This window comes from Silurus meridionalis, chromosome 16 (genome assembly GCF_014805685.1).
Source record: "Silurus meridionalis isolate SWU-2019-XX chromosome 16, ASM1480568v1, whole genome shotgun sequence".
NCBI lineage: Eukaryota > Metazoa > Chordata > Actinopteri > Siluriformes > Siluridae > Silurus > Silurus meridionalis.
In genome coordinates, this window is record NC_060899.1 from 6,963,714 (window position 1) to 6,977,943 (window position 14,230).

General features: G+C 38.4%; 1 protein-coding gene across 1 annotated transcript in view; it reads right to left on the reverse strand.

Annotated features, from left to right (window-relative positions):
- Window positions 1-12,073, reverse strand: part of xkr7 (XK, Kell blood group complex subunit-related family, member 7) — a 72,084-nt gene extending 60,011 nt beyond the window's left edge. The window contains exon 1 of the mRNA XM_046869536.1: window positions 11,485-12,073. Within this exon, the coding sequence (XP_046725492.1) occupies window positions 11,485-12,071 (587 nt within the window). The 5' untranslated portion in view covers window positions 12,072-12,073. The remainder of the gene's footprint in view (window positions 1-11,484) is intronic.
- Between the last annotated feature and the right edge of the window lie 2,157 nt (window positions 12,074-14,230).

Here is a 14,230-nt window from a genome sequence, read left to right on the forward strand (position 1 = left end):
GGTTTGTCCAGACACATGGGTGCTGACTTAAAATGAACATAAAGCAGATCCAATCTGGCCTTATTTAACAGCCTACCTTTAACAATGCATATTGTTTGTGTTCAGAGATCATAATTTATCCATGTCCCTCTGCAGATGGCACAAATGTAAATATAGTACAAACAATATGCTTCTGATTCTGAAAAAAATCAACTTGTATTTGAATTCAACATGGGAATACAAATTTAGTTTTGAAGTAGCACTGGTACTAGCATTGGATCCAAAGTCAATGAACGAAAAACCTAGAGAAGGCTGAATCTGCAACTGACCTGCCAAGCTGAACCTACTTACTCCATGACAAATTCCATGAAGGTCTGCCTAAAAGAAATAACTGAGCTTGTGAAGGAAAGGTAGAACATGGAGTAAGGCAGAAGAGAAGTAAAAGGAAAGCCCTGAAATTAAATCAGGAACAGGCTTTTAGCCCTGAGCACAGTAAACTAAAGAAAAAAAAAAACAAGAAAGAAATTAGAGGACAGGATCTTTAGTAACCTAAGCATCTATTATACCTTCTGGAGAAGAAGAAATGTAGGAGAAATAGAAAAATCAGCTATGCAACCCGGGAAACTCTAGGGTGTCATAGACCTTTAAAAAACTACCCTAGGGTTTGATGCAAGCTGCCTGAAACAAGTTATTCCTACAGAATGACACAGGGATGCTGTAAACTACCATACCACATTTCTTAAGTGACATTGGACTTTCTGGGGAAGGAACCAGAAAAGAGGAGATTAAAATGATAAGAAAAAACAAAACTGGCAGATGAAGGCATTCTAGAAACATCTGCAGGGGAGGTAGGGAGATGCTCCGGTCACTGCACCACAACCAGATGTTTCACGATTGATAGACTGAAACATTGATGAGGTGTAACTTTTGGCTTAGGACCCTGCAGCTGGCCTGATAGCACCATTAGAGAGGTACAACATGCCCAGATTATAAATATATATTTCTGGAAATATCTGTGTTGCTATGTGTGAATTCTAGTAAACAGTCAAAAAAGATAAAAAAAAATATCAGGTTTTAATGAAATCTGCCTTTAATATACTTTGGTATTTTCCTAAACAAACACATTTCCCCAAAACAATGTCAAATTTCTCACAATGGAATCTTTAGCTGCAACTTTATTTACTGAGATGAGAAATGAGAAAGATATTTCAGTTCAGGAATTATACACTAAATTATAAGGAAATTAGCAATAAACAAAAGCTCCTGTTTGTGTACTCTTCTTGTTTACAAAGATCGAATCATATCCCATACTAGGTTATTTTAATTTTATTTAATTTATACTTATCTCAAGCCCATAAGATTTGTTGTCAAAACTATTGTAAGCTTAAAACCATTTTTAAAGCCATTTCAGGTTTGGGCCTTTTTTCCTTTTATAACAGGCTAGAAGGCAACATATGGAGGTATCGTTCTTAGATTACCATTGTTGTTAATGACTACATACATGTCCATCTGACAAAATGGGCTATTAAAGCAAATCTGTGGTCGAGGCTAAGAGCAAAGAGAACTGCAGACGTAATTATTTCAACCATTAAATAAATATACAATGCTCACTAATAGACATACATTCTACTTGCATGAATGAACATTCTCACATAGAAACTTAATGACATTTTGAACACAGTCATTCCTAGACTCAAACAGTATGTGTGAGGACCTACAGAGAACTAGGTCAGCTTAGACAATAAGCAGGTTCAAAAGTGAGAGAGAGAGAGAAACACAGAAGACAACCAGAACACAATGAGACAAAAATACAGACAACAAGCCTCAGTGAGACAGATAAACATGCCCTGAGTGACAGAGCACCAACAGGCCACTTCTACCATATTTCCACAGAGAATGACCAAATATTGTACACAGTGAAACAAACAAACACAGTATAAACAAACAGTGCCAGCTGTGAGCAAAGGGCTATACGTAGACGGCCCTGCTGAGGGAAAAGCAAAATTGACGTGACGTGTGGTTTGGAATTCTGCTCATGCCTGCTGGCTTTGGTCTGCTGCCTGCAGCTCAGAGAGAATCTCCTCATCAACTCTTGTAATGACCCCACAGACACACACTGCTGCTTTCCAACACCTGCAACACACACATCAAATACCCCCACTGCAGCTTCTCTATCAGCGGAAGTTTGTGTGTGTGTGGTGTGTTTAATAAAAAGTTTACTGCATCTCCCCTGAAGCATGCATATGCTAAGGAATAGGAGCATGGTGTCGATTCCCAATGGTGAGTTTTCATTAAAAAGTTACTTTTCAAAAAGTTGGACAATTCCTTTGATGCAAGTATTCTGGAGCGGATTAGTTCAATTTGAACTATTATCTCCTAATTGGTTTAACAGAAAAAATGTCACCATAACATTAGGAGACTGCTAGTTGAACGTCCTAGGCTAGTATCCACGGACGCAAAATTGACCATGCTGTCTGGGTGGCAGAGCAAATTAGGGCAGATAGTACTTTCCTTTGTGTTATTGCATCAGTTCAAAAAGATGCAGCATTTGTTTTGCCTTGGAGAAAGCATGTGTTTGCCCCACCCTCTTGGGCTGGCAGCTGTCGTGTAATGGAAGGGAGAATTAAGGAGAAGGTGGGATTTATCACGACCAACCTCGGAAAAAATACGGGGGAAAGAGTTGTTTTAATTTGGGGACTTACTACAAATTAATTTATAGACAAGATCTACTTTTTATCCCTTAAGAATCAACAATGTCCATAGTATTCGAAAGATAGAAAAAGATTATTCCTGAGCTTACAATTTAGTGAACCCAAAGATAATAGCAATAATAGTTTCCGTCACAGCTGTAAACTAGAGCAGCAGTTTAGTTGATTTGGCAGTTCAGAGGTGCACTTTGCAGTTGTAGTTAACAGCGCTTAAACCCCAGGCTGCTTGTTTACTTAATCATTTGCTAATTTCTAATCTTCATCAAGGTAGTCTTTCATTTCTACATAAACCGCTATAAACTCAGTTCTATACACTGATAAGACATATCATTAAAACCAATGACAGGTGAAGTGAATCATTTCATTACGATAGCACTTGTCAAGTAGTGGGATATATTGGGCAGCAAATAAACAGTCCTTTCCCGAAGTTGATATTTTGGAAGCAGGAACAATTGGCAGGCATATTTTCAAAAGAGCCAAATTATGCAGGTCTTGTGTGGTGTTCCGAGTATGCAGTGATTAGTACATACAAAAAAATGTTCCAAGGAAGAACAATTGGTAAACGAGGAACAGTGTCATGGGCCCCCCTGGCACTAGTCTTTACTGCCAGATCCCACAAAAGAGCTTCTACAGCACAAATTGCTGAAATGTTCAGGTTGGCTATGATAGAACGCTGTCAGAAACCTTGGGTCCTGACATTCATGTGGCTGTGACTTTGTCATGTACCAAGTACAAAATACACTTTTCATGACAACAATATTTCCTAATGGCGGTGGCCTCTTTCAGCACCCTGTTACCCAGTAAAATCTTTTACAAATTGTTTGAGGAACATGACAAAGAGTTCATTGTGTGCACTTGGCCTACAAATTCAGATCTCAATCCTTTCAAGCATCTTTGGGACGTGCTGGACAACCAAGTCCAATCTGTATAAAGGCCCCACATCATATATACCATTAGAGTAATATAACAAGAGCACAAGGGGAACACAAGGGGGAACATAATGTTATGGCTGATTGGTGTATGCATGGATACTACACAATAACTACAATACAATAGCGACTACAATAACTAATGATGAGTTTGACTATGCTTGTTGTGTATTATAATAAAAACTATTAAGAAACAATATAACTATTTAAAACTACATTAATTGTTCATTTATGAAGAACTATTTAGACTGAAACATTACAACTAGTCTAAATAATAACGAAGTTGAATTTTTTCATATCACTAACACTCACTTTCGTGCATATAATCATATATTTAGATTTATGGCATTTTGGCAGATGTCCTTGCCCAGAGCACCTTACAATTATTACATTTATACAACTAAACAATTAAGGGTTAAAGGTCTTGCTCAAGCGCGCTGAGGTTGCAGCTTTGTGGCGCTTGGCCACTTATGAACTTCTGTTTAGAGGTCCAATGTGTTACCACTTATATATCTGCTATCTATATGTCTATTATACCCCTCAACAAGACACTGACCATTAAGGGTATTTAAATCTAAAGTCAAATGTTACGTGACCTCCTAAATTGCTGTGAGGTCAGTTAACTAATCAGGCTACTACTTACTAATCAGTTAGATAAATATTCATTACCACTGATTGAGTAGCCATTTGTTGTTTTGCATATTACATTTGACTACAGGAGAGGCTGAATAAGTGGTAAGTCTATGGACCTTTGATTGGACGGTCTTCAAATACCAGCACCACCAAGCTGCCACCGCTGAACCCCTTAAGCAAAGCCCTTAACCCACACCTGCTCGGTAAATAAATTAAAATAGTAATTTGCTCTGAATAGTGTGATTCTGCCAAATGCCATTAATGTAAATGTAAAATAACTCGTGCTTCACAACATAAACTCAACAGCTGTGGAAGCGCACCCTCCCGCACAATCATCCTTAAAATGTCAGAGAAATCAATAATTTTTGTGTGAAAACATACAACTAGACAATCAACATTCTAACATCGCTTTCACTAATACCTAGTTTATTTTTAAACATTCTAAAGTGCCAATTTAAAATGCTCATTTGGCATATTCCGAAATCTGCGCACGAACTACATGATCTAATATGCTGTATATGGCATGTCATGTATCAGGCAAATATCTTTCCTGTTTGACCCTAATCAGCACGAATATTGTTCCAGTGTCTCCTGGTGAAGCTTTTGATATTTAATTGTTTCTTGCTCTGTGTACCATTGCTTTAGATTTGCCTTGTTTTGGTTCTTTTTTCGACTATTTCAGTTGCACCTTTCACAATAAAAGTCTGTACCTGCATCTGCCTTTGGCTTCATTACATGACATATTTACTTGATTTTTCCTCTACTGGTGCTGCCACTCTTTTCTTCTCCATCACCAGAAGAACAAAGCAAAACCTGTTTTTCACAAACAAAAGCAAGAAACTGTTACACAAAACAGATAAATGGCTTTAGATGCTCTTAACTATCCCCATAGCCAAAATAAATAAAACTCTATGCATGGCCTTATGTCTATATAATAAGAATTTCAAAAATCTCTGAATTCTTTTGATATAAGAAGGTAAAAAAGTGCCTCATTTCAAGATTACTGTGTCCTGTTATGTGATTAAAATCCTCATAGTTTTATTCTGTATTTAGTTTTCATAGATTCCCTTTGGATGAGGAAACATGCACAAAGTGAATTTACAATATTCAGTATGTAGATTTTAACATCACTTGTAATACAAGAGGCCTGCAGTCATCACTTCAAGGGTGATGATTTGATTGAGCCATCGACTCCCACAGGACACCAGCTACTGAAGTAGCATGAACAATAAATCCACCCTTTAGTTCTCTAAATTTGTCTCCCTGTGTGTCTTCTCTATTGCTCATAGATCTAAAACAAGCCACCCTCACTCTGATCTCTCCTGTCATCTTATCAAAAAAATACAAATTAACAAACTTAACGGCATTTATAGTCCTAAAGAATAATACATGGTGTATTAACAGGAACCGTTAATTAAACTGTTAAAAAAAAATTATCTCAAAAACATGGAAAAGTAAACAATGTTAGGTAGCATTTTCACTTGACAATACCATCAAAGTTATATATAAATCAAAACATACAGTTTAAAAGTATTTCTTTTTACAAGAGGGAGTGACAGATGCACAATGTGACTGACATGGAAATCAGTGGCAGATCTTACAGCAGCACCGGATGTTGGGTTGGTCACTGAGAATAAGTGTGAGAGTAACGTGCCAAGACTATTATCATCTTACTTATCGAGCTTTGTTTAGTAGGATTGAATTTAGGCTTACTGGCTAACAAACAAATCTCTAGTTAATATATTTTAAAGATTTTTAATTTTACATGACAATACCTTCTTCTCCAGGTCAGTCTCCTACCTTATTTCGCATCCACTCAGTTCACATTTCATGTAAACAGCCTTATATTTTTTCATAAAACTGCTGCTAACTTGGCGTTTGTTCTGATTTGAGCTAACTCAGCTTAGATGTGATTGGCTAGGTTGTTTTTCAGTCTGTATCATATAATAAATGTCTTAAAAAATGCTAATTATATATTTAAAAAAGAATTTGTGATTGTCCTGCTCAATTTAGGACATATTCAAAGTTTTCTATACCCCTATTCAGACAATGGCACCCTTATAGCAAAGTGGCTCAATGCTAACATCATCTATAATGTGAGAAAACACTGGGTTTCTGCAGGTTTCACCAAGTCAAAAGACATTTTAAGACTATTAAGAATAACATTTAAGACCTATGTCAAACCACTAAAACACAAGACAAGTATCACTAAACTTGCATTTCCCCATAGCTAAAAAAAATTAATCTGATTTAAGTCTGTGGTACAAACCAATAAAGATTTGCACCAATAACAGAAAGCTAATTGGCTGTTGCATGGTGGTCTCATTTACAGCTGTAATACAGCAAATTATATTTGGACTAGTGAAAGAAAGAGCTACAACACCAAAGGGGGAAAAAAAAACATTCTAAAGTGCTGTGTGAGCATTTCAATGTGCATTTTAATTAGCATTAGAGGTAGTGTTACATGGACAATGGAAGATTAAGACCTGTTTAAAATAATTTAAGACATAAAACAGCAAAAATGAAGACTTTTGAAGCCTAAAATTTTTATTTTTAAATTCCTAGTTAGACTTTTTTTTAAGACTCTGCAGAAAACCTCAGAACACAAAACCCCTTATATTTTCCTATTCCAGTGATGAGCTCTAAAGTTTTAAAAGCCTTCCTGCACAATTCAGGACATAAAACAAACACACAACACATGCAGCATATGTAATAAACACTTATTTTTCATTAAATTTATTCATTCTTTTAATTTTTGCAGTTTTAAACTATACAAGTACGTAATTATTCTTTTATCTTTATGTCCTTTTAAACCCAGGCTTTGGCATTCTAAGTACCACTATTTGTCATGCTAATAAAAGGATGATAAAACTGGGAATGAGACAAAATGAGATATCTGTACTACAAATAAATACTCTAAACAATTAAGTTCTGTCTACACTAACTGTAGCCGTTACATATTCATAGAAATACACATTAGAAAGTGCACATGCTAAAATAACCGGTATATTAGACAAAAGGTGTGACAGCACTATATCCTTTTACGATTCAATCAGAGTACAAGACCCTGTTGTACATGCATAGACACACACACACACACACACACACACACACACACACACACACACACACACACACACACACCTATGCTGCAATTCATAATGTTTGTACCAACACTGTGACCTGAGAGAACGAATTTCATTTAGGAGAAGCACGGCATGATATGCTATATTGTCTCTCAGACAATTGCTGAGGCTCCTAAGTCCTCTCCATCCCCCGTTAAATAATTAAAAACCAACCCACCAGTAAATCTCTTCCTCTCTCTGTCCTACACGTGCATGGGATTGAATAAGCTCGCCAGGTCAAGCAGTAATACAGCCTGCGAAGATCCCCTGTGAGTGGGATGAGGTCCAGTTCTGCTCAGTCAGACCTTCAGCTACACCACTACAGATGAGTTTTATCCAAAGATGATTTTATTGTTGCAGCTCAGCACGAATAACTCTCTCAACTCTTCTGTTCATCTTTCGCTCTTTGCGCTGGGTGTATGTGTAGAGTAAATTTATTATTCCAGCTTTTTCCAATGCTACATTATTGATATCATTTAAGAACTCATTTGCAGTGAAATACAAATTATGAGCCCACTTCAAAATGCCTCGCATCTAAGGAAATTGTCTATTTATTCTTTTGCAAAGTAAATTCATCATAATCTGTTGGCAGAGTCGTTGGCAGATACAGGGATTTTAGTGCTCAGAGTTGCAGCTTTATATAATAATTTAAAGGATATTAACATGTCCACAATAAATGATTCAGTAACTACAGTATACTGAAACTATGAGGAAAGCTATGTTGCTAAAAGCATGAATATCCAGACGTTCTTCCTGTGAGTTGAAAAGGCTAAGCTGTGTGGGTATATGAAGGTTAACTGTCTATGTGTTGTAGTGTATGGTAATACAACAGCAAGCATGTATACTCAGTTATACTGAGTGTAACAGACTCTCCTGCTTTGTGCAATTAAATCTTTTCTTACCCAGAATGTATGTGTGTGTGTGTTTGTGACCAATTATTCAGCAAACACTAAATAATCCCATGTACACACATCAAACCATACCAATATATCAGTAGGAGTATGTACAAATGATAACCAGGGATGGAGCTTAAAACCTGACAAAAGTATTTAAATATGTATTTCTCATGAATTTCTTAAACTAACTGTAACTACCAATAATGTGTAGGTATTACGTTGTGCCATGATAACAGACACCACAAGATCTTAGCAGCAGATCCAGTAAAAGCTGGCCTTGTGAAGCATGTCCCAAAAACGTAAAATAGGATTGAGATCTGGGAATTAAGAGAATGAATCAACCTTGTAGTGTGGCAAGGCGTAATTTTCTGCTTAATAAGGGCAGTGCCAGAAGTAAATACTGTGGCCAAAGAGTGTACTTTATCTTCAGCAATATTTAGGTAGGTGGTACGTGGCAAAGTACGCAGCAAGCTGTGATGCACTGTGTGTTCTGACACCTTTCTATCCTAGCCAGCATTAACTTTTTTCCAACAAATTTGTGCTACAGTAGCTCCTCCATGGGATCAGTGTCCTTCTTTAAAACACTTCTATTAGATACTAATCACTGCATACCCACGTTTTTATTTAAAAGCTTTTGTCATCTTTTTAGCTCCAAAATCCTGCCTTCTGTAAATGTAATCCTGTCCCTTTATTCTTTCTGAACCGCCTCATTCATCCTGAAGTTCTCTTCAGTTCAAAATCACTTGCTGCTGCTGAGGATGGTTCCAGTCTAAAAGGTTACCGTGGAGGGTTAAACTCAAAAACCATAAAGATCGATTTGGCCTGTAATTAATGCTAATAGTCTGGGACAATGGCTTAGGGCTGCAATTGCCTTGAACAGTTTTGCATTCAAGTGCCTACCAACAAACAGGTGACAACCTCAAAAACGATTAAAACTATAATGAATGGACATTTTGGTGTCACTCAGATGAAGATGAGTTCATTTTTGAGTCTGGTTGCTCTCAAGGTTTCTTCCTTAATCCATCTCTGGGAGTTTCTCTGTGTCAGTCACCACTGGCTTGACCATTATGGATAAATCTAGAAAGAATAATCTATACATTTAACATCTATTTCTTTTTGCAAAGCTGCATTGAGATCATGTCCATTGTTTAAAGTGTTTTACAAATAAAAAGAAATTGAAATTATCTGTTCTTTTGTTTCTGGCAAGTCTAAAAATACAATATCACAGACTACATTAGTTCAGACCACATTCATTTAGTTCATACTTATTTCGTTTAGTCATAGTTACATACTATGAGCGCTTTCATTTCTGTCTCTCTGTCTATCTATCTTATTTTTTTTTCTTTATGTCTTACCTCAGCTTATTCTCTGTGTCTCTTTCTCTCTCTGAGGCACGCGTACACTCGCAGAATATCCTAAAACGCACCAAAAGCTTCAAAGCCTTTTCAAAACTACAAAAAAAGTAGTGTAGGTTTCTTTTTCTCATACACACTAAAACAGACTTAAAGACTGTTTTCTCTGACTGAGGGAATGCCAATTATATCCACTCACAAAAACAGTCAGCACACTTCACACCAGCAAGGGTTGAATTCCTACAGCGGTTTATACCGAATCCGAACGAGGAATCTTTCACACCACAGAGGGGTAGGTCACGGGATGAGGACAAACAGTGTGGCAAGCAAGAGCGAATGATTTTTTTTCCAGGAGAAAGCTGACCCAGGAGCCACTTCAAACACACGAGTTCAGACTTCCCATACTTAGCAAATAATGACCCGGCAAGATGACAGAAAATCAGTGGTGGGGTTGGAGAGCAGTGTCTGCTTTGTCAGGGGGAGCCTTGCTAGAGTTTGCAATTTATCATTAAGCAGGATGGGTAGACAAATACAAAAAAAAAGGACAAAAGAAAGAGTTTGGTGTTTAACGATTTTCCGTGGCTCAACTCATCAGTTAATGAGTAGGTGTGTTACAGCGAGTGGAATCACTGATATTATGCTGAAATGCTCTTCGAGTCCAAGTGGGCGTTTGTTGTTACATGGAATTTATCAGTAGACTGACCCTCCACTTAGCTTTCAAGACTTTTTTTTTAAAACACCACTGTCATGTCGTTTACACTTATGTACATTAATCCAGTTTATTTTGGAGGCATTATATTTAATTCAGCTCTCTGATTACAATTAAAATCCTATCTGATTTTTTTTGGGGAGGGCCAAACTGACAATACCACATTCATGCAATCGTTTAAACTTTGGCATCACTTTGTATTTCCCACATTTGGAAAATCTGAGCCCCTAGAGTGGCCGAGCTTTTGTTCGATAATATCCATTTCAGCATAATCTAATACCCGGCTGTCTGTGGCACATGGGTCTTTCTCTCTGTCCCCTGGCACATCTATCCTGCCAGTATATTGCCTATCCAAACAGCACTAGTAGTGCCAACCCAGGCTGGAGTATATTGCTCACTGCTTCCATCTGTCTTCTAGGTGTTAAGGAAAAAACTACTACAAGGTGAAATGAGGCTGAGTGTAATTTAATATGGATTTAGTTATGGCATTGTTATTTGTCTGAACCCGTACAGTAAACTACTACGGTGAAATAATATTAGTAGCACTTGTAGTGTAAGCTGGACAGTTAAAGTATTGCCATCATTAGTATAATTTCTGAAGTGTTTATTCAGCACTATAGATGTTAATACAATTTAAAATGGCAGGCACTCAACAATGTAGACATTTTTGTAGATGTGCAGGCATAGTTTGACAGCAGAAATGCTTTGAGAGCACCAATGCAGACGAGTAGTTCTGTAATTTCTTTCCACACTAAATAATAACTAAAATGATTATCTGAGCCATGTTCCAGCGCTATGGATTTCTTTAGCGTAAAATGGTGAGTGTTAACAAGTCATAGTTGAATTGCATCCTCTATTAATAGCTTATAATGTATTTATAAGCAGTACAAATGGAGTGGGACATTTTCAACAGAGCACAAGCTTTTCTTGATTGAGAAATCATATGAAAGTGTTGCTTTAGTTGAGTTGTAGACTTGACTCCGAGTTGGCAAACTATTCTTTTATCCTTAAGGTCTTGTTCTTAACGCTTAAAAATCACCCCGGGTAGTGCACTCGGAATTAAGCATGACATAACACCGTGCAAAACGCGTCGGGTGATGCTGGTTGATGTTGCTGATACGATTTAAAGAACGGGACGCGCGCGAGCCCTTACCTCCACATCTGGCCCAGCTGTAGGACGTGCACGAGGGACTGGAACGCCCACATGCACGCGCGGCAGCAGCCGAGTGTGCGGCGGCGCGAGCGCGCCGCCACCGTCGCCGCGTCCTCATCCGCCTCCTCCGTGTAGTCGTAGACGAACCAGCGGAAACTAAGCACCTGCACCACGACGGAGGGCAGCGCGGCGAAGAGCAGCGTGAGCGCGAACCACCAGTAGTCGCGGCGCGCGTAGTAGTCGGCCGAGAGCCACACGTCCGTGGCGCCGTCGCAGAAGAAGACGAGCAGCGCGCACAGCACCCAGCAGCAGTCGAGCAGCGCGTGCCGGCGGGAGCGGCCCTCGCGCTCCACGGGCGCCGCCAGGATGCCACGCGCCTCGGGCTCCTTGTCGCGCGCGCACGCGGCAGCCGAGGGTACGGCGGATGCGGCGGCGGATCCGTCCGATTTGGCGGCCATGTTTGTTTGTGCGAAGAGAAGGAGGGAGGGGGGGGACAGGGAGTGTGGAGGAGAAAGGGAGAAGTGGAGGAGAGGGAAGGCTCGTGTGTTCGTGTCTCCGTGTGTGGATGTGTGTCTGTGTGAGCGCATGGGTGGTGTGTGTGTCTGTGTGAGCGCATGGGTGGTGTGTGTGTGTGTGTGTGTGTGTGTGTGAGAGAGAGAGAGAGAGAGAGAGAGAGCATCCTTGAAAGAATCCAAAAGCATTATTTTGGATACTCAAGAGTTTGGAATTGGCTATACAGTTAAATTTCTCATTACTTTGTTACATATATTATTATGTCTATCCATCACAATCAGTTTTCAGGAGGGGGAGAAAACCTGAGAACCCTGAAGACAACACAGACACAAGAACATGCACAAAAGTGTCAGAACTGTCACATGGCCACCAACAAATGTCTAAGATTATATATTTAATTTTAATACATGTCCACATTGTGTTAAATTGAAACAACAAATATGCTTTTTATCTTTATTATGGTCAGATTTACATTTTCTAGTAGAAATCTAGTGTTATGTGCTTCCCTACTAAACTAAATACAGTGGCCATGCATCTTAATCACAGGTTATTCATACTCCACCAACTGATGCCTTTGTTTGTGTAATAAATATCACCCATGTAAAAGTGAGGTTCTTTGTTACAGATCTGTGTAACAGGTTTTTATTTCATTTTAAATGATGGACGGTCTGTTCATAAATGTAACCTATTCATCAGAAATTAGCTGGAGCTGACAGAGGAATAGATACCTCAATATTCAGTCATTCTCATTGCTGCCATTTGTTAGATGCTTTCCAGAGCAACTTGCAGTTATCTCATTTTTTAAACAACTAAGCATTAGAGGCATAAGGGCCTTGCTCAGAGGCCCAGCAGTAAAAGCTTGGTGGTGCTGGGATTTTAACTCACAATCTCTTGATCCATACAGACACCTTATCATGATATGATACGCATGATAAGCATAAACATGATAAGCATAACTAGTATTTTGTCCCTTTCACATTTTCTGATAACCATCGAATAACATAATTTCTGCTTGACATTCACTATGTGAGTAAAACACAAATAACTAGTTCAGGCTGCCTGTGTTTACTGCAGGGTTTCTTAAACTGGCTCCTTTTCCAACATGATCTTTGCAGGCAGAAAGCCTAGGTAAGGAAGTTGCTCAAGAATTTTTGTAAAAGTGTATTTATGACTGAAAAGTTCAAATTTAAAATCATAGTATTAGCAGAAAAGGTTTAATCAAAACCGGATTGTTTTAGCTATTATTTAGATTTCAATCAGATCATCTAATGAGCTTCCCAGACTATGACACATTTGTGAATGAATGAAAATGATTTTTGAATTATTTGTGTTGTCTAACAAAAGAAATGTAAAATAAATCCCACAGATTAGTGCCTTATAAGAAAAGTTTTATTCATTTAAATAAGTCAGTGATATTTGCAAAAAGCCTCTATATGTATATCTAAAACAGAGCCATTTTGCACCTCTGATCTATTTTTGTGTGCTTTCCAAAGAAAATGAAGTCACTGTTCATCTGGTGTACGGAATGTGTTACTGATTAAGGGACAGCCTTGACTTTTTGTTTCTGTCTCCCTCTCTGTAATGAATTGCAAGGTCAATCTTGCAAAAGTGTGAGGTCATTATATTGGTGAAAACAGTCACTCTAGTTATATTTATAGACAAACCTGCTGAATCTGCAGAATTAAAATGCATTTATTATAACACTAACATGCATCTGTGCTGAAAATGGTTTATCAATCTTAATTTAATCCTTTTTTCGTCATTGACTGAAAACGTTTGAAAAAATAAAATAAAAGATGAATAAAATTAAAGCTACAAGCACCCCATCACCCAGACAGCGCTGCACATTCACATCTGTTGTCCAAGTAATTACAGAAACGCAGTGCCTATCTGAAGGCAAAATGATATAAAAGTAATTTGCAGTTTAATTTGTGATGTGTTTGTTTTGCCCAGGGACAGTGATGCTATTCTTACACTATAAAGGGAGAGGTTTAGATGACAAAGTGGGTGAGCCAAATCCGGTGAGTTTTGGACGAAATTTGGAGGAGGAGTAGCAATGATGACTACTTCTTCTTTCAGCTTCTCCCATTAGGGGTCGCCATAGCGGATCATCCGTCTCCATACCCCCCTGTCCTCTACATCTGCCTCTTTTAAACCAACTACCTGCATGTCTTCCCTCACCACATCCATAAACCTCCTTCTCTGTCTTCCTCTTTTCCTCCTTCCTGGTGGC